This window comes from Nesoenas mayeri, assembly GCF_963082525.1.
Source record: "Nesoenas mayeri genome assembly, chromosome: W".
In the NCBI taxonomy this organism is placed as follows: domain Eukaryota; kingdom Metazoa; phylum Chordata; class Aves; order Columbiformes; family Columbidae; genus Nesoenas; species Nesoenas mayeri.
The window spans coordinates 15850569-15874871 of record NC_137553.1 but is presented as its reverse complement, the minus strand read 5'-3'; the positions used below and the strand labels follow the sequence as shown (position 1 = coordinate 15874871).

Below are 24303 nucleotides of genomic sequence, written 5' to 3'. Positions count from 1 at the left end.
TTTAAGTTTTGAATGACAGCTTGTTTTTTTTCACTTTTCATGAATAAACCCACTCCTTTCACAGGCAAGGAAAAGCTTAATTTAATTTATCACTAAAGCAAACTATTTTTGGAATGGTAAATAATTTAGTTTAAAAATGTTAATTGGCACCTATTCAGGGATTACAATATCGTGGTGTTATCATGGAATTTAATTATGGGTTGATTGGGAAATTGTTCTTATTATTGAGACATACGGCGTTATTCATCCAGATTCTAATGCTGAAGTTGGAAATAGCGCATTTTTGCGACAATTAACATTTTTCTTTTAATGTTATTGTCTGTACACTGAAAGATTCTAACTGCTGCAATTACCACCATTTAACCTAAAGACTCAAAGATGGTAATTTTCCTAATGGGTGTAATATTAATTTTACTTTTTATTTTTAATGCAAACCCATTGCTGTTATAATCATTGATTTCAGTGGTTACAGTACGTACATTTTAAATTTCAGTTCTAGGTAGTCCCTGGAACATCTGACAAAATTTAATTAACTCCCTTAAGAAGTAAATAAAACCAAGAATAAGTAAAAATGGGCAAAGGAAAAAAGGCACAAGCTACACTAATATTACTTTGAGGATGCAGGTTGATTTGATACTACCAGGATGCTGAGATTTCTATAGAACAGCCTATGAAAACAGATATTTTTATGAAAAAAAAAAATTAAAATGGTCAGATGCCTTGTTGAATTAATATAATTGAATGTTTTCTTGCATTTTGATTGTGATTTTTAGTCAACTGCTGGTAGGTTTATTGACCGCTTGGGGTTTTTTATTATTGAAATATCATTTTACACTTAACATTGAGTGACTTAGCAGAGGGGAAATTGTTTATAAATTATTCCATTAGAAATTGTCTTCACGCTGCACAGCATATCAATCAAAAATACAGTGTCATAAAAAAAATAAATGTTATCGGTATTCGGTGGGTGAAAAATTGCCTGGCTTATAGTTCTCAAAACGCAATTTAACAAGATGCTCATCAAGTGATTGCGCACCTAGTGGGAACCCTTGCGTGTTGCTTTGTTAACTCCTACACTATTTAAAATTATGTATCCAGAAGATGATTTTTTTTAGGGAAGCAGGGATCAATGAAAGGGAAAGCTTGGATATCAAAAATTAACAGTAAACCTGGTGCAAATGCGGTGTATTTTCATGGAGCCCATAGAATTTTGTGTGTGTAGGTCATGCTCTAGAGAGCGTTGACTTTGAAAGGACTTGGAGGCATTTTAGGGCAATTTTGCGCGTTTACTTGGAAATTATGTGGAAGATTAAGGATAAATAAATTATTTAATAAAGGACTTTTTAGTTTGCAAAAGTAGAATGTTCGCCAGTAGCTCGAAATTGAAGCAAAACTGATTGAGACTGGTTCATATTTATTTTATTGACAATGGTGGGTGATTCACTGGAATAGTTTAACAAGGGCTGTGGATTTCCCAAGATTGGAATTTTTAAGTGAGATTGGATTTTTTTCCTAAAAGATACATCCAAGTCCAGCCACAGCAATTGGCCTCGTAGGAGGTGGTAGCCGAGGGAATTCCTATGGCAAACTGATTCAAGTGGTGACTTTTGGCATTAAAAATCAGAATTACAGGTAAATTGCCATGCAGGATTTTGTTGTTTTGTTTGTCTTACATATTTCTTTAAAATACTGTATTTTAATTCAGAATTTTCCTGTTACAAATGTTATTTTCCCAAGGTGATCTGACCCACATAGTATAAAACAGCACAGGTGGCCAAAACACTACATTCTCATGCACAAAAAATAAATTAAATTGAAATAATAAAATTACAAGAGTCATTATTCCTCCCACCCTGGTAAAAATTTGTCACAGACACAATCTAGATGCATTCTGCCATATTAGCATGTGAAATTAAAATGCATCTCAATCAGACAGAATTATTTTCAATTGAATGCTTATGAGCCCACGTTCCCATGAGATGAAATTGGAAGAAAATGACTTTCACACATTTTCATTGTAGCATTATGTTCGGAGTCCGGGGGTTTTGCGTTCTTATGTAATATCTGGCGATTAATCAGGATTGGGGAGGGTGTCTTGTTCTTTTAGAAGTATGTAAATAAGTTATTGTTTGGAAATTAAAAAGAGAAATATTCTATAGCTTGCCTGAGGAGTTCAGGAGAATGCTAAAAAATGAATGGCAGACTGAACAGAGTTTAATAGTTTATAGCTAAAAGCAGAAAGAATTTATGCTCATACAAGCCAATCTTCTGCTTAGACCAAAAAACTTTACTGGGCTTCAGCTCCTTTGTAGTATCTGCTGTCTTGGGTGCAGAACATGTCCTCTTGGGTGCAAAACATCTCCTTGGGTGCCGAATGTCCCCCTCCTCTTGGGTACTGAATGTCATCTCCTGGGTGAAGAATGTCTCCCTCCTCTCAGGTGCCAAACGTCTCCTCTTGGGTGTAGAAAATTGCTTCTAGAAGCTTCAATAATTCATTGTCATTGGCAAGATGAGCACATGGTGAATACTCTTTGTTTTGTCCATCTAGATCATCCATTGTTCTCTCTTCTGGTTTCCCAGCCTGTTGGAGCGAAATAAGGACTCAGCAAAACAAGTCGATTCAATGTGAATCACACTAAAGCCATTTATTACAGAAACAAGCCTCCTTATATATGCAACTATATTCCAATCACACGTCCACACTCCAAGCATGGATTCGCTAAATGAGCATCGTGGGCTGTCCGTGCGCTGGAGTCTCACTGATGATACGTCCGATGATTCATGCCACGCCAGGACCCCGCTGATTGAGGAACGCCCCTCTTTCTCACAGCAGATTCTGTTCTCAGCTTCTCGAAGTGGCCTTGAGATTCCTTTGAGCCTGACTAATTCAGCAACAGATCTTTATCTATCAAAACCCCTCCACACCAGCCAGCATTGCACGAACTTTTGCCTAGTGAAAATGTGAAATTGTTGCCTAAAATATGCAATTATCACCTAAATTTAGAAAATTATTCACTTAGAAAATAACAAATATATGTTACCCATTGTAAACATCTTCCAATTTGTCAAATCAAAGCAGAGATTCTCACCAAAGGTTCATTTTGACTTATGAAGTCCTTGTCATCATGAGTTCTCCTTGCAAATCACCAGGCTGTAGCTGGAAGAAAATCACTTGGAGACAGAGTTGTAGGTGATTAAGAGATTCAAATAATGTTTATGAACAGTGGTGATGAATTTTTGGCAAAAGACTCTCAAGAACAAAAGCAACAAGAGATATACATTGATGTAGGAAACAAGACATTGGCTTTGAAGTTTGGATGCAAAATATCCCACTCCATAAAATGGAGAAATTTTATGTAGAAATTTTTAGTTCAGCAGGAATTTTAATTGATAAACCCAAGAATCAATAGTGCAGTTAAACAAAAAAAAAAAAAAAAAGAAAAAAGAAAACTTCAGAACATACTCTTAATATTGTAGGTGACTTTTGCTTGAAATATAAAAATATAATTTGGTTAGTGGGATATTGTGTGTCTGAGCTAGTTCTTCCCTAGTTGTTCCCCATGTACTGGCTGACTTCAGGATAATTAATGTTTAATTTAAAAATGATGAGTCCGAGAGATAAACATCATATAGTAAAATCCAGATTTTTTCATTTTGATTTTATTTGGTTTGGTTTCTTTGTTTGTCTGAGGTTGTTTGCTTGTATTTTGTGTATGTGGGTTTTTTTTGTGTATTTTTTTAATTTTAATTTTTAATATTATTTATTTAATATTTGATTAACAATCTACGTCATTAGAAGCATCATTCTCATGGTTCTTCTAGAGTAGTTCCAACCTGTTTTAACAGAGTTATAACTGCTAAAGACTTGGCAACCGGCCTCTGGATTCATTCATACCAATCTAAATGGCCCCAAACATTCCACTTTTGCAGAATTAATAACTCTATAAGGACTATTTCTTCTGTTCTTTCCATTTCCAGTTTTTAACAAGAACGTCAAACTACAAGAACTGTTGTTTCTTCTCACATTTTGGTATTGCCGTTCCTCGCTGCAGCGTGTTTCACCGAGAAATGCAGAGGTGGATTAAAAAATAAAGGGGGGGGAGAAATGAGTCAGTTTTGGATTTTAATCCCTGGGATGTCAGGCTCGAGAGCTCTGAGCTCTGTTCCAAAGTGGTTTTTTGTTCTTTCGTGTTTGTATGCTGAATTTATGAGAAAACAGCGACGAGAATGCTCCCACTGCACTGGCCATGCATCAGCAAAACCAGTGGGAGAGGAAAATCAGAATAACCACAATTGTTTTCCAGAGATGACTAATTCTGCAGTCCCAGGGTAACCTCCAGGACACTGATTAGCATTTGGCTTTTCTTCTAAATGCTGGAAAAGTTTTCTGGGGCATCAGCCAAACTGAAAACGAGTTCAATATGGGGATGCTAATGAAAGAAGATTGAAGAGTTTTCATTTAATTTTCCTGCCTGTATTTAGTTAATTCAAATAATTTTAGGTGCATAATGAGCAGGATCACATATGTTCCTTATTAGTTATCAAAACATTTTATGAAAGGAAAATCTGATTTTCTAGGTGGGATCTAATAAGGTAGCCCTAAGAGATGTGACCCATCAGGCCAAGTTTAATGTCAAGAATAGTGGGATAAATTGTTTTTTTTACCTCCGGTTGGTGGAAAATCTAAGCCTTAGATTTTTATAAGCTTGCATGGATCGAAGTTCACCCAAGCTTTGTGGTCTTTCTCCGAGAAGTGAACCTCAGAGGAACCTCTACTGAAGGTGAACCTCTACCCTCCTTACGTGTAAACACCACTAAAGCTCTTGGTGTGTGTTTGGTAGGACACGGTCCTACCAAGAGCTGAGCTTTCTTAAATCTGAGTTTTACTATGAACTCTGCTGTGATTGCTCCTGGATTTTGCAGAGTAGTTTTAAGAGAATTCAACAAAGATATTTTACTTTTCTCCACTTTGCAAGAAGATGCGACTCCTTAGAGTGGCTTTCAAAATGGTGTTCACCCAGCAGAAATTAAAAATTGGTGATTATTAAAAAAAAAAAAAAAAAAAAAATTAGATCTTTCTGATGCTGCATTCTTCTAATTAATCATCAGCCCATTCTCTCACTACTGCAGAATTTTATCTTAAAATATATTTCCTATATTCCTGAAGCACTTTATAGCACAATTGTGGCTTTGATGAAGCTTCCGCGTAATTTGCTGTTCGTTTCTGGCAGATAGCCATTCGTGCATTTTGTAGTTTGTTGCAATGTTTAACCATGCTCGTGGAAATTTTGGGGGGGTCACCAAATGGCTGAGTTTGGAAGGAACCTCTGGAGATTGTAGAACTGGTTGCCCAAGTCTGTGTCCAGTAGACTTTTAATATCTCTAAAAATGTTGACTCCACAAACTCTCTGGGTAACTTGATTTTTTTTTCCTTATGATGAAATGCAATTTCCTGTATTTCAATTTGTGCCCATTTCCTCTTGTCCTTTCTCTTCTTTGTCTTCTTTACACCCTCCCATCAGATATTTGTACACATTGAGATCCCCTCAAGCCTTTTCTTCTCCAGACTAATCAGTCTTAGGTCTCTCAGCTTCTTTTTTTGCCCATCAGATGCTCCAATCACTTAATCATCTTTGTGGCTCTTTGCTGGATTCACTCCAGCATGTCCATGTTTCTACTACTGGGGAGCCTAGTGATCCAGATAAGATGTCCCCGGTGCTGAGCATAGAAGAAGGGTCACCTCCCGCCATGGGCTGGCAACGTCTTGGTTGGACGTTGACTTTTCTTTACTGTGAGAACGCATTGCTGGCCTACATTCAACTTGGTGTCCACCAGGACCCTTAGGTCTTACTGATTGGCCTTCAATGTGCGAGATCTGATATTTCCCTTTGAGGTTTCTGTTGACCTGTTTCTCCAACCTCTCCAGGTCCTCCTGAATCTCAGCACAACCATCTGGTCCATCAACCTCTCCTCCCAGTTTTCTATCACCTGCAAACTCGCCGAGGGTTATCCTTGGAGGTATTGGTTCCTCAGAACTAGTAGATCCACCTATTCCCTTAAATTCATAGATTAAAAAGGCCCAATGCCCTCAGACACATGCTGTGAATTTTGGAGTTGTCCTATGCAGGGCCAGGAGTTGGACTCAATGGAGATTTAAAAGCGGCTGTAACTCGAGACAAGCACTCAGTTCCTCGGATCAGCTGACTGAAGCCAGCTCGGCTGGAGCCGTGAGCGAAATCTCGAAGCTACAGAGGTAAGAGAAGGTAAAGAGAGGGGTTTCTGGTCGCGTTTTCGATTTCGATTGCGCTACCCGGGAGTCCCCGGCAGCCCTTGCGGAGCCGGCTGACGTGGCGCGGCCGTTACCACGGTGACGGGAGTCACACCCCTTCCCTCTTGCTTCGAAAAAGCCTCTGGGAGGGCAGCGACGCATCGCTGCCCACCAGGCGCTGGGAGGTGAACGTGCTTGTGAGGCAGGTGAGCACTACCCACACTGTGCTGCAGCAGCGACTGGGGCTGCTTGTGCAGTAGGGTTCAGAGGTTCTGTCACTCCTTGCTGTTAGACCTCTCACTTGTTGCTGGTGACACAGACTGGGGTGTGGCAGGGCAAGTAGACTGGACACAACTAGCTCTTGTAGGTGAGTTTGTCCGGGGTTTCATTTTGTTATCTTGTCCCCAATTTAACTAAGGGTAGTAATGGTTTCTAGAAAAAGGAAAGCTGTTGCTGCCGTTAATACAAAGAGTGTGTCTACACAGACACTACCTGCCAAGAAGGATGCAGCCACCCAGGCTTCTGGCTGTGCAGAGTGTCTGTGCCTGGCATTAGTACCAGAGAATGGTATGGGAGGCACCTGTGTACGATGTGACCAGGTCAATGACTTACTGTGCCTAGTGGCAGAGCTTAAGGAAGAGGTGGAGAGACTAAGGAGCATTAGGGAGAGTGAAGAAGAAATTGACTGGTGGGGTCAGGCTCTTTTGACTCCTAAGGGTGTGCAACAGGAGATGGCAAAGCCTTGTCCCTCCTGCCATAAGGCAGATAGAGCAGATCTAATTGATGGGGGGGAATGGAAACAGGTCCCTGATCCGAGAGGTAAAAGAACCCTCTCTCGAAACCCATCACCACCCTTGGTGCCCTTAACAAATAGATATGAGGCCCTGGACCCTGAAAATCAAGCAGAGGACAACCAAGAAGATCCACCTGGAGAGCCTCCTGGATGGACCTCATCTACAAGAAGGATTACAACTGCAGCTGTAAGAAGGAAAAAAAAAAAGAAGAGTGGTAGCAGTCGGCGACTCTCTTCTGAGAGGAACAGAGGGCCCTATATGTCGCCCAGACCCATCCCATAGGGAGGTCTGCTGCCTTCCTGGGGCCAGGGTGAGGGACATTAATAGAAGACTTCCGGAGCTAATTCAGTCCTCAGACTACTATCCCCTGTTAGTAGTCCAAGCTGGCAGCGAGGACATCAACAGAAGTACCAAGATAATTAAAAAAGACTTTAAAGAACTGGGTCGGTCAGTTCATGGGACGGGAGCACAAGTGATATTTGCCTCAGTTCCTGTGCTATCTGGGATGGATGAGGAGCTAAATAAAGAGAGGAGTAGAAAAGCCCGTCTCATCAACAGGTGGCTTAAGGATTGGTGTCACCGTAAAAATTTTGGGTTTTTTGACCATGGGGCAAACTCCATGGTACCTAGTCTTCTCAGATCAGATGGGCTTCATCCTTCTAGGGAGAGCAAGAGGACTATAGCCCATAAGTTGGCAGGGCTGATCAGGAGGGCTTTAAACTAGGTTTGAAGGGGGAAGGGATTGAAACCGGGCTCTCCAAAGATCAGCCTAAGGATGGAAAGCCTGAATTAAGAGTGAAATCAGCAGCCCACTTGAAGTGCATGTACACTAATGCACGCAGTATGGGCAACAAACAAGAGGCGCTGGAAGCCATTGTGCAGCAGGAAAGCTATGACATAGTTGCCATCACAGAAACATCCAACCAGGATGACTCATATGACTGGAGTGCTGCTATGTGTGGCTACAAGCTCTTCAGAAAAGATAGGCAGGGTAGGAGAGGTGGAGGGGTGGCTTTATATGTTAGAGAGTCACTCGACTCTGTTAAACTTGAGGTCAGCAGTGACAAGGTTGAGTGCCTGTGGACCAGAATCAGAGGGAAGTTCAACAAGGCTGACATCCTCGTGGGTGTCTGTTATAGACTGCCCAACCAGGACGATGAAGGAGATGAATTATTCTACAAGCAGCTGGCAGATGTCTCAAAATCGACGGCCCTTGTTCTTGTGGGTGACTTTAATCTGCCGGATATCTGCTGGGAGCTCAATACAGCACAGAAGAGGCAGTCTAGGAAGTTCCTAGAGTGTATAGAGGACAATTTCCTTCATCAGCTGGTAAATGAGCCTACCAGGGGCAAGACCCCGCTAGACCTACTGTTTACAAACAGAGAAGGGCTGGTGGGAGATGTAGTGGTTGGAGGCCGCCTGGGGCATAGCGACCATGAAATAATAGAATTTTCAATACTCAGAGATGCAGGGAGAACCATTAACAAAACCTCTACGCTGGACTTCTGGAGGGCAGATTTTTGCCTATTCAGAAGCCTAGTTCAGAGCATACCCTGGGAAACAATGCTTAAAAACAAGGGGGGCCAGGAGAGTTGGACATGCTTCAAGCAGGAGGTTTTGAGTGCACAGGAACAGGCTATACCAGTGTGCCGAAAGGCTAGCTGGCAGGGAAGACAACCGGCTTGGCTAAACAGGGAGATTCTGAATGAAATCAGAAATAAAAAGAGACTTTACCGACTGTGGAAAAAAGGGCTGGCTACTTATGAAGAATTTATGGAAATAGCTAGATCATGCAGAAAAAAAATCAGGGAAACAAAAGTGCAATTTGAGGTTAATTTGGCCAATTCTGTCAGGGATAATAAAAAGTCCTTCTTTAAATATGTTAATAACAAAAGAAGGGGCAAGGAAAACCTCCATTTTCTGTTGGACTTGGAGGGAAATATAGTTAACAAAGATGAGGAGAAAGCTGAAGTACTTAATACCTACTTTGCCTCAGTTTTCACCAGAAAGACAGGTAGCTCTCAGGACAACTGGCCTCTGGAGGTGGTTGACAGAGATAGGAAGCCAAACAGGTCCCTTGTATTTCAGGAGGAAATGGTGATTTACTGAGCCATCTGGATCCTCACAAGTCTATGGGACCAGATGGGATCCATCCTAGGGTGATGAGGGAGCTAGCAGAAGAACTTGCCAAGCCGCTCTCCATCATCTTCCAACAGTCCTGGCTCACTGGGGAGGTCCCATATGATTGGAAATTGGCCAATGTTCCCCCAGTCCACAAAAAGGGCTGCAAAGCTGACCCTGGCAACTACAGGCCTGTCAGCCTGACCTCGGTGCCTGGCAGGGTTATGGAGCAGATCATCCTGAATGGAATCACCCAGCACCTTCAGGATGGACAAGGGATCAGACCCAGCCAGCATGGGTTTAGGAGGGGCAGGTCCTGTCTGACCAACCTGATCTCCTTTTATGATCAGGTGACTCACCTGGTGGATGAGGGGAAAGCTGTGGATGTGGTCTATCTGGACTTCAGCAAGGCCTTTGACACTGTCTCCCATAATATACTCCTGCAAAAGCTGGTAGCCCATGGCTTGGACAAGTGTACTCTACGCTGGGTTAACTGGCTGGAGGGCTGGGCCCAGAGAGTGCTGGTGAATGGGGCTGCATCTAGCTGGCGGCCAGTCACTAGTGGTGTTCCCCAGGGGTCAGTGTTGGGTCCAGTCTTGTTTAACATCTTTATTGACGATTTAGATGAGGGGATTGAGACCATCATCAGCAAATTTGCTGATGACACCAAGTTGGGAGAGTGTGTCAACCTGCTGGAAGGCAGGAGGGCTCTGCAGAGGGATCTGGATAGACTGGAAAAATGGGCTGATTCCAATGGGATGAAGTTCAATAAGGCCAAGTGCCGGGTGCTGCACTTTGGTCACAACAACCCCCTGCAGCACTACAGGCTGGGCACAGAGTGGCTGGAGAGCAGTCAGACAGAAAGGGACCTGGGGGTACTAATTGACAGGAAGCTCAACATGAGCCATCAGTGTGCCCAGGTGGCCAAGAAGGCCAATGGTATCCTGTCCTGTATCAAAAATAGCGTGGTCAGCAGGACAAGGGAAGTGATCCTTCTCCTGTACTCTGCATTGGTGAGGCCACACCTGGAGTATTGTGTTCAGTTCTGGGCCCCTCAGTTCAGGAAAGACATTGAAGTGCTGGAGCGGGTCCAGAGAAGAGCAACACGACTGGTGAAGGGACTTGAGCACAAGACCTATGGGGAGAGGCTGAGGGAGCTGGGGTTGTTTAGTCTGGAGAAGAGGAGGCTTAGAGGTGACCTCATCACTCTCTATAACTACCTGAAGGGAAGTTATAGCCAGGTGGGGATTGGTCTCTTCTCCCAGGCAGTCAGCAATAGGACAAGGGGGCATGGGCTTAAACTCTGCCAGGGGAAATTTAGGCTGGATATTAGGAAGAAATTCTTTACAGAGAGAGTGGTCAGGCATTGGAATGGCCTGCCCAGGGAGGTGGTGGACTCGCCGTCCCTGGAGGTTTTTAAAGTGAGGTTGGACATGACACTTAGTGCCATGATCTAGTCAACAGACTAGAGTTGGACCAAGGGTTGGACTCAATGATCTCTGAGGTCTTTTCCAACCCAGTCGATTCTGTGATTCTGTGATCCTCGTGGGTCCTTTCCAACTCAGGACATACTATGATTTTATTTAAAAGACATGTAAGTGTGGCACTCAGGGACATGGTTTAGTGGTGGACTTGACAGTTGATGGTTAGACTTGATGACCTTCAAGGTCTTTTCCAACCTAAATGATTTGATTAATTAAGGTGTTCAAGAGATTTGCCCCAGAATCACCACATGGGTTCCACCACCCATGACCAGCCTCCAGCTGGACTTTGTGCCATTGACCATTGCTCTCTAAACCCATTTCTTTAACCAGCTTTTTGTCCACCTCCTTGTCCACTTCTCTACCTTCTACTTCACCAGTTTGTCACTACTTGGCTCAATTGGAAAATACTATGATTATCTTGATTTTTCTTCTGAGAACCATGATACTTTTTGTATATTCAATCACATTTGTGAATTGCCTTAGTGTCCAGCATAGTTTTGGCCACAGATTAAACCAGCGAGGTTGTGAAAACTCATCTTTGCTTGACTTCGGTTGTCACCTGGAGAAATTTAAATTGTGAAAGGTATTTGTATGTGTCTCGAAACACATATTGTGTCTTTAGAGACATGGTTTAGTGCTGGAGTTTGGCTATGGTTGGACTCAATCTTGATGGTCTCTTCCAACCAAAAGGATTCTATGATTTTATTCTGAATATCCCAGTTTGTATTTGGTCCCGTGCTGTAGTTTTCTCATTTTTTTTCCCCAAGGTGAAGGGGAATTAACATCCCATCCCATGAGGGTTGTAGTTTTTGTACAATATACAATAGATAATGGTTGGTGTTTGCTTTATCATCTTGCTAAATCTATTCTTGGAAATGTTTGCTTTGGAAAAAATCACAAAATGAGCTGGAACATCACAGAATTTTGTCTTTTTAAAAAGTACATTTTGGGGAGGGCATTTTTTTTAAGAATTTGTGAGGATTTTTGAATTGATAGAGGCAGAAAGAATCACACAGGGGAATAAGACGTAGAAAATGGAGTGGGAGGTAAAGAGCAAAAGCTCAACCTCTTTTTGCTGTGAGAATGAGGTTTAATTTCCAAATAAATTGAAGACAATGTAAATTTAATTACTGTGCAACTTGAGGCACTGGGGCTTAAATATATATCATGTTGGTTTTGAAGATGGAAAAATATTGCACAACTGCAAGTATGCTGAAATGAATCATTAAATCTAATTTGGATCAGTTTTCCCACCGATCACAAGACTTAAAAGCAATAAAATAACCTCTCTTTAGAATGACAAATTCAGTAGTGAATAAGGTAATTTAGAATGACAGTATATGTGGGAAATAATGACCTTTTTCCTACTGAAAAATAATAACTTTGAAGTGTTACTTAAAATAAAATCTGCTTTCTCTTACGTAAGGGCTCCTTGTGCTAATGTAGTGTTTCTAAATCATACCGGTAACATCTGTAACACCTTTTTTTAACAAAATTAACATTTGAGCTCTGTCAAGGTTGGATTATGAAACATGGGCAAGACATTTTTTTTGCTAAATATATAAAGTATTTTTGTAAAGATGAAGGGGAGGGTCAAAGACTGGGCTCCTTCCATAAGCCAAGTTATTTGCACAGGTTGTTTTTCCCTTTTATATTATTTAACAACCATAGAACATGGAGGAGAAAATCACTGAACTCCTGAAATTTAAGATGTGATATTAGGAAGGGCAGCTTGACTGTTCATGATAAAGATGTATGGGAAATAAAGTAGATTAAAGACCCTGGCATTATTTCTAACACACCCATAGGAATGGACATGGGGGCTCTTGAGGGGCTCTAGAAAGAAATAAAATAAAAAATATTGAATAACAGGAATTAATAAAAATTAGCATCCTTGATAAATATTTATTTCAATGCTGCAGATATTTTTCAGGATGAGAAGCCCTCTTTTTAATTTCCTATCTATTTTGACATGAATTTTCCTTTGGAAAGAGGTTTTTTGTGACTGGCTACATTTTGCAGGTTTATATCTAGAGACATAAATCCAGAAAAATTTAACAAAAGAGGATTGATGTTGACATTACAATTAAGGATATAGACAATTTTTCCTTGGGATATATATTTTTAAAGTCCAGTGTTGTGCTTTTACAGGAACTGTTTAGTAATAGAGATGAAACTTGGTCTTGGTGTTGAAAAATATTTAATATATTACATTATCTAACATTATCCTGCATTTGTCTTTTGTTTTGCATATAATATTTTGAAAGAGACTGAAATGCTATATATATAATATATATACACATAGGCAGGTATACATATGTATATATATAGCATATATATAAAAAATATGTGCATACATTATATTATGCTAAATATTGTAGTGTGAATTTTGAGTTCATGATACAGTATCATACAGTATCATATTCAGAAAGGAATGCATAAGTAAAATTTGAAAATTGCCTAGAAATTCTGTATTTGCTGGTTTGAATACACATTGTGATAAACTCAAGCCCATATATTATGTTTTACTACATAAAAAAAATTGACTTGGTCAACATCAAATTTCACTTAAAGTTTAGTAAATAAGAGCTTAAGGTTGTCTGTGAAGTTTTAATTCAGCATCTTTGTTTCAAAAGCAAAAACATGATCTTTAATTAAGTGACTACGTGGGTTTTTTTGTTCTGAAGCAGTGTCATTCAGTAAATGGAGCAATATTCACTTTAAAAAATCATCTTTATTCTGTGTGTGGCCTGTAGTAGATCGCAGTCTGGTTATCGAATTTGTGCTTTAATACGATGTGGAATTAGGAAGATACTGTTTCTAGGTGCTGCTTCTCATCCTCGCCTGACTCGAAGTACAATTATAAGGATGTTATTTGGCATGTCAGACAAAAGGGGAATGAGATTATCTGTACCAAGATCCAAGGGAAGGATTTTATTGCCCTCTGTTCCTTTTATTTCTCTAGCAATAGGAGCATCCATTTCCCAACACGTGTTGGAAAGCGACCACGAGCTGCCTAACAATTTATGCCTTTGCTTGAAAAATATGTTTCTCCGCTCACTGCAAATTAAACTCTGGGATTAATTTTGTAAATATTTACTTTTTATCTCACCACATCCATCTGTTTTTTTCTAGTCTCTTTGTCTTTTCGATTCCATTTTAACAGGAAATCCTGTTTGTTAATGTGAAGCCTCCATTAATTGTTCAAAGTCGCTCCTGAATGTGCTTGTGATACTTTTGCCACAAGGGTACAGTGACTGTGTGGTTTTCTACTTATTAATAAGAAAGCTCCTTTAGGAGATGGAATTTGCAACATCTTTATAACACATAAATTCTAGATATCTGTTCATATGTAAGCAGTGGCAGATAAAATAATTCTCTTTAAAATTAATGAGAAGCTTCTGTCATGAGCTAAAGATGTCTTGAAATACTTAATTTCTTACGATCAAGGACTGTAGAATTAAAAGCAGTTTTTAATGCTGGATGTTTAATAGGAAGATGGGATAGAAATCATTTGTTTACCCAGGTTATGTTAAAATTATTTGCGATGCTTTGGGATTTGCCCTTAAATAACCAGCAGCTGAGTCACAGTCTGTTTCCAAGGGAACACAAACTTACGTTTTTGAGACAAGAAAAGTCAAAAAAAAGTAAAAAAAAAAAAGTCTGATCACTATCAGAATGTGGCAAAACCAGCCTCAGGTGGACCTTTTGCTACCCAGGAGAAGCCCTTTCCATCCTTTCAACACTCTTTAGTGAGTAAGTCCGTCGGTGATGCTTGTAAAAACTGTTTTATTTGCATCCATGACCTTGGTGGAGGCTGCACACCCAAAATCTCTTGGTTTCACATCATTTCCACAAGCCAGAGGAACCTAATAGTAAATATAGCCAAGCTTAATTCAAGCAGAATTTACTCACGCTTCACTTTACAAGATTAAAAAGAAAGATATAAAGTACGTTCATATTTTCTCCTTAGCAATTTGATATCTTAATTGGTTGACTTCTTATTCCAGGGATCTGAAATTTCTTCCAGGCCTTAAAGTTGGGCTTAAATAAATAAAACCAAGTGTCCCTCTGTGGAGTCAACTGCCCCAGATAGTCCTTGGAGTTCTTGTTATTTCTATTTGTGTGCCATAATAGCTTGGATAATTCAAATTCAAAATGCCTCAAGGGCTCTTCAGTAGTAATGGGCATTTGGGGACTTCATTATTTTTTTTTTCTGAACTTCTTTATGTTAAATGAATTAATTAATTAAAAAATAGGTCCTGTAATTCATTAAAAAATAGGTCACAGGCAAGAAGTGTTCCTTGCACATACAGGAGTTAAGGTATGGTTTTAAGACGTCAGGTTTCAAAACAAAGATATTTTTAGAGCTTGCTATATAAAGGAGTTTGTTTTTTTTTTTTTCTAATATGTTTGTGGTGTTCATGCAGGCATTGTAAAATCCTATTGTTTGAGGAATATTTGCCTAACATGGTTTTGGTGTTTAGGGTTTATAGTTAATTCTTTAAAATGGAGAACAATAGTCCATTTGGCATGTATATGAGAGCAGAGGGAATGAACAACACGGAGTATTGCTGAATTGCTTGAGAACATTCCTCATCAATTTTTGTTGATTTTTTTTTACATCACCAAATAGTGTTTTGTGTTTGCATGCTGTTCCATTTATTTGCAATATACTTCTGAAGTAGGAGAGTGAGGAGAAAAGATTCAAAATGTCTGAATTTTCAAGCTTCAAATAAAGTACGTTGAGCACTGCAAATTACTTATGTACTCAACACATATAGAATATTTTAAAATATTCAGATAATTGATTTTTTTTTTCCCTTGAGAAGCTCACCAGTGATTTGAATTGGCAGAAGTTCAATCCTTATTCCTTTTTTTCTGTCATATAACTCGATCTCGCCTTCCTCTGCTGATCTACTCCATTTGTCTCCCACTCTGTGACTCTTAGTTTTCAGCCTCAAAGGTTGTTCCTGTCTTCCCCCTTCCAAAGTTGTAGCTTTTTTTTCTCTTATTTTTTTGTTATTTCTTTACAGAATATACTCCTCTTGCCCATAATGCTGCTGATACGTCAGCATACGGATGCAAAAATTTAATTCTAGAGATACCTTTGCCAGTTTTACCTTTGCCAGATGTATTTTAATGTGACAAAACCTATAAATACAATTAATTGAGTTGTCTCCCAAGAGGATTTGTTGTCTGCATCTTTCATCAGATCATGTAGCATGGAAAAAAAATTAAAATATATGGAAGCTATATAGTAGTGTTACCTCCATCTCTTTTGATTTAGTACATATAGACCATTACTAAATGCATATAGGACCAGAAGAGACTACTTTGATCATTGAGTCTGACCTCTAACATAACGCAGACCAAAGACACAATTAATTCCTTCTTCTGGGCTGAAGTTGCTGTGGTTGAAATAGAACGGAGCTTTTAGGAAAACAGCCAGTCTTGATTTAAGGACTTTCATTGCTGTCCCAACCCATTGACTCCCCTCCCCATTAGAGCCACGCCACGTTGTCCATAGGTTTGTCCATTCTCCCCAATGTGGAGGGAGTCCAGGAGCAGCCTGAAGCCGAGGGTTGACCCCACAGAATCCCAGACTGGTTGGGGTTGGAAGGGACCTCTGGAGATCATCCAGTCCAACCCACCTGCTAAAGCAGGGTCACCAGAGCAGATCACACAGGAATGTGTCCAGGTGGGTTTGAATGTCTCCAGAGAAGGAGACTCCACAGCCTCTCTGGGCAGCCTGTTCCAGGACTCTGGCACCTCACAACAGAGAAGTTTCTCCTTATGTTTAGATGGAACCTCCTGTGCTTCTGTTTGTCCTTCATTCCCATATCTGGGCTCAGCCTCTGTAATTCCCCATTGGCTTTTGAAGTAAAACCTGGATGCAATTTAGGAGGAATCCTGGTCCAGCTTTTCTGTCTGCTGTTGGCAACCAGCTCTGGAGGTCTCAGCACAGGACAGACATGGACCTGTTGGAGAGGGGCCAGAGGAGCCACAGAAATGATCCGAGGCTGGAACAGCTCTGCTGGGAGGACAGAGAGTTGGGGTGTTCAGCCTGGAGAAGAGAAGCTCTGGGGAGACCTTATTGTGGCCTTTGCGTACTCAAAAGGGGCCTGTGAGAAAGATAGGGACAGACCTTTGAGCAGGGCCTGTTGTGGACAAGGGGTGATGGTTTGAAACTAAAGGAGGGGAGATTCAGGCTGGACATGAGGAAGAAATTTTTGCCTCTGAGGGTGGTGAGAGCCTGGCCCAGGTTGGCCAGAGCGGTGGTGGAAGCCCCATCCCTGGAGACATCCCAGGCCAGGCTGGACGGGGCTCTGAGCAACCTGATCTGGATGAAGATGCTCATTGCAGGGGTGGGACTGGATGAGCTCTGAAGGTCCCTTCCAACCCAAACCATTAAGTAATTCTATGACCGAGCATGAAGATGATGGTGCAACACTGCTGAGTTGGCTTCGAGTATGTGTTTTAAGTGCGACCTCCTCCTGTTCCCAGTGTGTAGGAGCAGAGATGCAATAGGCCCTGACAGTGTAAAAAAACTGTTTATTCTGCCTCATGCTTGGTTTCAACCACCTCGCTAAGACAGACCTGTGCCCCTGCAACTGGTACTTTAGTTTCCATTTCACTAAAACTTGTCATTTTTTTAAATTTCTGATAGCTTGAAGGATCCTCTGTTAGGCATGTGGAGAAAAGTTTGCTATTTTTTCATTTTGGTCAAATCATCCTTTTTTTCTCAAATCCATTCAATAATTGAGTTTCTTGCATGTTTCATGGAGAGGTGTGTTTTCTGGTCTAATAATTAATATCTTTTCTTCTATGAACCTTTGCATTTTCAAACCATCATTGTGAGATCTGCACATGGCAGTGCCATAAAGGAAAACTTTGCTGGATATTTTTGTTAATACCAAAACCAGTGACTTTAAGGGCAGCTTTATTGCATTATTGGCATCTATTTGTTGTTCTGATGGTCTTTAGTTGCTGATCCTTCACTCCTGAGGAGCAGCTTGGATCCTTTGCTGCTAAATTCAAGTATGGCTGCATTAAATCACAAGATTATTTAAGTCCAACTTCTTGAAAGGTAAAGCAAAAAATTAATAAAAATGTCTTTTTCTTTTTACTTGATGTTCCTGTAATGAATCTGCATTTTGCAAAGTTTAACCATAGCATTTCTTTATCATCGATGTGTATGAATGATACATGTTGTCTTATATATCATCTTCATATAATTAAAAGTATTTTGGGAACTATAGCAAATGTTAAATACCTATTGGCATTTAGAAAGGCCAATAATATATTCCTGTTTGGGCATTTTAAGAAAACTTATTTCAAGATTCAAATCTGAAGATTTTTCACTCTACAGATGTCTGATTTTCACTTCATATAATTCATCTCATTTTGGGGATTATATATGCATATCTGTATTTTGTATAATCATAACATTTATTTCTATAAATTATAAAATATAATATATATTGTAATTATCAAATATATCAACTATAAACATATTAATAAGGCAGAATAATGAACTATTCAACATTTAAGTCCAGATTTGTATCGCATGCATTAACTTAATATATTAGCTAATGCTCTTGAAGCAGCACCCTCAGAACCACCTTAACCCTACATAGAGACAGATGATGAAATTCAGGCTGCCGTTGGCAGAAGTGACCTGTAATGTTCTTGTATAGATCAATACATCCAATAACCAATTTTTACAGAGCACTTTGAATTTTATAGCACTTAGCTTAAAACACTTCTCCTGTTGACTTGTAACTGCAGGTAAAAAAATGAAGCTGTTTCCTAAGTGAGACATGAGAACATGAGCGAGTGGCTCTTGGGAATGTCTCGTTTTAAAATGATCTGCCTAACAACCTAAATATAATAATAATAATAATTAAAAAATTAAATGCAAAGAGGCAAGGGAGAAATAATTTTTGCTGGACTCAGTTGCCTAAAACACAAGATAATTTTCATCTCACCCCTTACCAGACTTATGTTCAAGTCAGGAAATAATAATGGATAATAGTGGTCAGCTTTACCATGGCACAACTCAGCATCTCTGGGTTTAACCACACAAGAATTAAGCGATTGAGACAAAGCAGGATGAGGTAGGGGGTGAATTTGGTGCCCAAATCACAATTTTAATGACAGCAGATCTGCTGGACCCAGCTCTGCAGGGATGCGCCTTCTGCTGCTCCCAATTTTCCTTATTTCTCTCCATCCCATCACTGAATCACATGGACAGCATCTTCCCCAGCCTCTTCGTGCCCTTCATTCTACTGAAAACTCCAAATATAAGCACAGCTGGAAAACTCAGTGCTACACATTTTGGGAAAGCTCTGGCTACCGCTCTGATTTCAGAGAAGACTTGTTCACGCTCCTTGGACCCCGTCACCTCCCGGTGCACACCCTTGAGGTGCTGGAGCAAACTGAGAGAAGGGAATGGAGCTGGGGAAGGGGCTGGAGCACAAGCGTGATGGGAGCGGATGAGGGACCTGGGGGGTTCAGCCTGGAGAACAGGAGGCTGAGGGGAGGCAGGGACACAAAGAAAAGGCCTCAAGTTGCACCTGGGGAGGATGAGGTTGGATCTTGGGAACAATTTCTTCCTGGAAAGGGCTGTCGGACATTATTTGTTTTGTTTTGTTTAGATTAGATTAGATTTTCTGCAGAACTTACAGAAGCTTTTGTGTGTGTGTGTGATTTTTGATGGACCAGGAAGAAACTTGTTAAATAAGTTCCCACTATTGACTTCTTTATTTTCCTTTTTCCACGGGCTTTGTGGAATTGGCCTTTCGAAATCCTTAAGTTCATATGTTACTGATTGGAATTTTATAATATTGTGTGTGCAAACAACACATAATCAAATCACTTGTATTTAAGCAACCATTAGTGTTTAGTCTGCAATATTTTTTTTTATTACTGATCAAGGTTCAGCTTTGTGTTAAATTAAAAATTTCATCTGTATAGAGGGAATTAAGAAACCAATGCTTTATTTCCTAAAAATCAGAAGCACAAGACCTTGAGATTGTCATTCAAGCTGCCCTCTCTGAGGACATAATATATATTATTTTCAATTTGATCTCAGCCTGATTTTTAGTGGGGTAAAATACAAGTGAGACTAAAACATGTGAGGGAAATTTGGGAGGTGGTTTTAATTCCCACCTCTGCATGAATTGGGGTTTGTCTCTTGTACCGTGTTGTGGAGACGGGAACAACCTTGTTATAAAACATCGTTGCCTTTTTTTTTTTTTTAATTGCATTTTTCATACCTTAAAATAAACCCCTGAACCTTACAGAAAAGATGTGACTGCCGCACGGTAGCGTGTCTCCTTTAGAAGGTAATTTTGTCAACGATAAAATAATTTTATGAGCGAAATTTCATGCAAATTCTTTTTGAGGGTTGTAATTAAATCTGCTCCAATACTTTAAAAATTAAGCTGATATTTTTCAAGGAGGTTTTCAGAGGTCGAGGTGTAGTAAGTGAATTACTTGGTGATGAAGTTTTACACCATTTCGGGAGCCAACACCACTTCCTTTGGACCTCCAAATTCAGTATCTAATGAGAGTATTTGGCCTTAATTTTTTTTTTTTCTAATTGTGATTTTGTGGAGCTCTTTGAGGGATTGCAGTTTGCTCTGAGTACAATTCTGTGATATATGTTTATTTTAATTCTCGGTGTCAAAAGTTCCTGCCTACATGTCCTTACCTTTCATGCTCCACTAAGAGATGATTCTTGGAGAATTTATGAAGAAGAGAATTGTGGGGTGGATTTTTTGTGTGGGTTAAAAAAAAAAAAAAAAAAAAAAATAATAATAATAATAATGATAATAATAATAATAATAATAATTATTATTATTATTATTATTATTATTATTAATTTGGTTTGGTTTGGTTTTCTTAACCTGAATATTGGTGTTTTGGGCAGTGGACCAAGAAGGCAGGAAAGCAAAACTCTGCGAGGGAAAGTCCCGGTGCCAAAGACAGTGGATAATAGAACGTCCCCCCTTTGGGAGATAGAAATCAGCCACCAAGGGCTTGTTTATGCCATAAACAGGCACTCGAGTTTAGTTACATTACACTTAATTACAAAAAAAAAAAAAAAAAAAAAAAAGGCAAAAATAGGATATAAAGAAATAATCTTCCGTCCTTTTAATTTCTTATTCTTTTTCCCAGTTGTCTCCATATCTGTCAGAGAAAATCAATTTGCTCTTTGCTCTCCCAATTCCATGCAGAATACAAATTTATGTGCATTTTCCTTTACATATGTGTTGAATAAATGCACTTTTCAAAATCCTGATACCAATTCTTTGTTTCTATTTAAATCTCCTTGGTAGCTGAAATGCTTTATGTGTTTTGGAGAAGAATCTACTAGTTGGAAATCCTCTTTTTTCCAAATTTTTCCTCTCTGTGAAATTTTCTGTATCTTCTGGAGCAGACACACACACCAGGTTTAACCTGTTCTTGTTCCCCCCCCCCCCAACCATCACCAGGTTGGTTTTAACCAATTATTCTGTCTCTGCAGCACTAGATGGTGCTGATGACAATATCTCTGAAATCCGAGGCTTCAAAAATCCCAGCAATTTGAAAAATAGCGCTGCTGGTTTGGGCCAAGGGCCAGTTTGCAAATCCAAATTTTGAACAAAAATTTCAGTCTGTGAATACAATAGTAGATTATGAGAGGGAGGGGAAAAGGTGGAAAGCCTATTAATATATCTTATTTCTGTATTGCTGCTCCCCTTTTTAACATGGGATGTTCTAATAGCTGTGAGTTAGTGAGAGGTTGGCGTTTGGTCCCAGGAATGACACGTCGAGTCTCCATTGGACAACACGAAGGAAAAAATAAGATTCCAGTTTTCGTGGTGCCAAAAATATTGTGTTATCCTGAAAACACCAAATATTCTCAACCCCTGTAACCACCACGGAGGTCTTGCAATATGGTCCGACCTTCTTGTCATATCGGTCCGGTTGGGATTATCCTGGTGGGACCAGCTGTGATACCAGCCTTGGTGTCAACCATGTTGTCTCAAGCCCGTTCCTCATGTTCGTAGACTCTGGATCAACCTTGAGGATGGTCCAACCTACCCAAGGGCTCTCACATGGGTTAATTAGATGCCTTCATTGTGATTAAGGTTGTCCTTAAAAGGACACTGTTAATCTGTTCTGAGAAATATCTGATGGAAGAGGTGTTGGGAAATGGTGGAATTTATTGAGTCGGCTCCTGAGAAATAGAATTTAGGTTTGAGGAGCATAACTAATTCATTGTGGTGATGAGAAGTGTTGGAAAAACCTTTTCCTGAGGCTGTTGACTAGCAAGAAAGGGAAAACCACTGATACTCTGAGAAATCTACTCCTACCATCTGTGACAGATACAATATCAATGATATATTTTAAGTAAAAAAAATTAAGAGGATTTCTTGAAATGCCGAGCGTCATTTCTTGAGGCAGAAAAGCTTTCCGAGCACTGAAGCTGTTCTCTAATTCTGAGAAATAGAAACTATCTAGAATATAACACTTGAGGTAGTATTTTTGCCACTTTTTTTTTTTTAATTGCTAAACTGGATTTAATATTTTCTAAATGATGTGACGAACAAGATGTCTGCAGCTGCTCCATGTCCCAAGCGTCATCAACTCCAAGAGCAAAGCTTCTGTAAAATACTTGGGTTCTTCCTGTACTAAACAATTGAATTATTGAAATGAATAATACACAGGATGATTAAGGATCTGTTGCACTATATTGCATGAGGTGCTGCACTTAAAAATTGCATTTTAGCAAACACATAATGGTTATGAATTTAAAATTCCATGTATACCATTCTTTCTGTTACAGCTTGACTTTTTAAGAATTTAACCATGAACAAATGATGTTCTTCACATCATTTATTGTATAGAATATTTCTATTCAAATTTTACTGTTGCTTAGCCCAGATGCTAAATAAATAAATAAATTGTATAACTATTGTTCATTGCATTCTAAAAATCTCTTTATTCAAGTTTGTGTATATAATAAACCGTCTCTTCTGACTGGGTAGTTGAACTATTTCAGGACACTATTGTGAATTTATTTTTAATATTTTTTTTCCACTTCTTTTCTCCCTCCAGTTTATTTTCTTTGCTGTCTAAAAACCACAACAAAGTGCTGGAGCAAGCCACGCAATCCCTAAGAGGTTCCCTTGGTTCGACCAATTCTCTGCTCCCTGATTATGTGAGTATCAAACTTCATGTTTCAAAACACAACTGGTATGTCCCTAAATCTACAAAGATTTATCCAAATGTGCATTAGCTGAGGAACCACCAACACCAAAATACAGGAACCTGTAGGAATGATGTCATGTCCAGAATGTCTTTAAAAAAAAAAAAATCCACTTAAAAATAGCAAAACAAAACTGCAATTATTCATGGCTAAAAGACTCACTGTACCCTGTCAAGTTGCAATTCTCAAGCCACTTGTAATTTGGGATATTTACATCATACAGTTAAAAACATTATTTTTTAAGAATGGGGCTATGGCTTCCTAAAAAGGATTGAAAACAATTTCCAAGGAGCTTTTGGGGAAGTTCTGCAGTCATGCGGCAAATCGGTATGTTCTGAACAGTGGATCCATCGTGTCCTCTTCATTTTAATGAGCCAATACCCACAAATTGGCAACAATTTTGTAATTTAATTGCATGGCTTGTTGGAAAATCTCTAGTTTTGGTACAAGGAGGAAATGTCTTCCAAGGACTTGAATAATATCTTTGTACTGCTGAAGGATCTTTGGTTTGTACTCATTCGAACTCTCACTGCAATACTGTGTAAAGAAAATGTTGATTTATCAGTTGCTGTGGATTTTTGAGCATGAAAATGGAACAAGTGTTTTATTTTCAGCGTTAATACATGTTCCAGGACATGCCTGTCTGAGGCTTTACTATCATATTACTCGATCATTAAGCGTAAAAGTACCCAAAAGGATAATTTGATACAATAGTTTAATGACTTTAATTTAAATAACCAGATTTCTTCACCTGCATCTTTTAGTTATTATTGCTGACATGTGCCATACAAACTAGAGAGAGGTGGGTTTACAGAGCAAATGAATCACTTGCAGGTTTTTCCTGTGTATTCCTGCCCTTGTATCGTGTTCTAATTCACGTGAAGCTCCTTACGACACGTGTGGGTTTCAGGCTTTTGATTTCTCTCCCAGAAGTTGCCATCTGACCTTTAATTTTTGGAACTCAAAACATTTCAGCAGATTAGTTTGTGGTTAAAGAACAGGAGATCCCACTTCTGTTTGCCTGGTAAGATGATGCACAAGCTGGATAAAGCTCTTTTATCTGCATGGGCACAAACAACTCAAAGCCCCCAAGACTTCAAACATCTTGGAGAGGATTTGGTGACTCTTTCTCCTGGGTTGGCTTCTCAACAAGTAGGGACATGGACTAGATGACCTTTAAAGGTCCCTTTCAACCCAAACTATTCCACGATTCTATGACTGCAATACAGCGTATCATAGTATAACTACCTCCTCTCATTCGACTTCAATTTTGGAATTTATAATTAGTGAATTCCATCCACTGTTTGCTCACAAATGTCATGTAACAGGGTCCAGACTCCAAATTTACTTGGGTGTTTGTGTTGCTTGATATTT

At 39.5% G+C, this 24303-nt stretch overlaps 1 protein-coding gene across 1 annotated transcript in view; it reads left to right on the top strand.

Moving 5' to 3' along the window:
- Nucleotides 1-23275, top strand: part of LOC308051424 (dymeclin-like) — a 66070-nt gene extending 42795 nt beyond the window's left edge. The window contains 1 exon segment of the mRNA XM_080361849.1: nt 22779-23275. Coding sequence (XP_080217975.1) covers nt 22779-22959 — 181 coding nt within the window. The 3' untranslated portion in view covers nt 22960-23275.
- Nucleotides 23276-24303: the final 1028 nt, after the last annotated feature.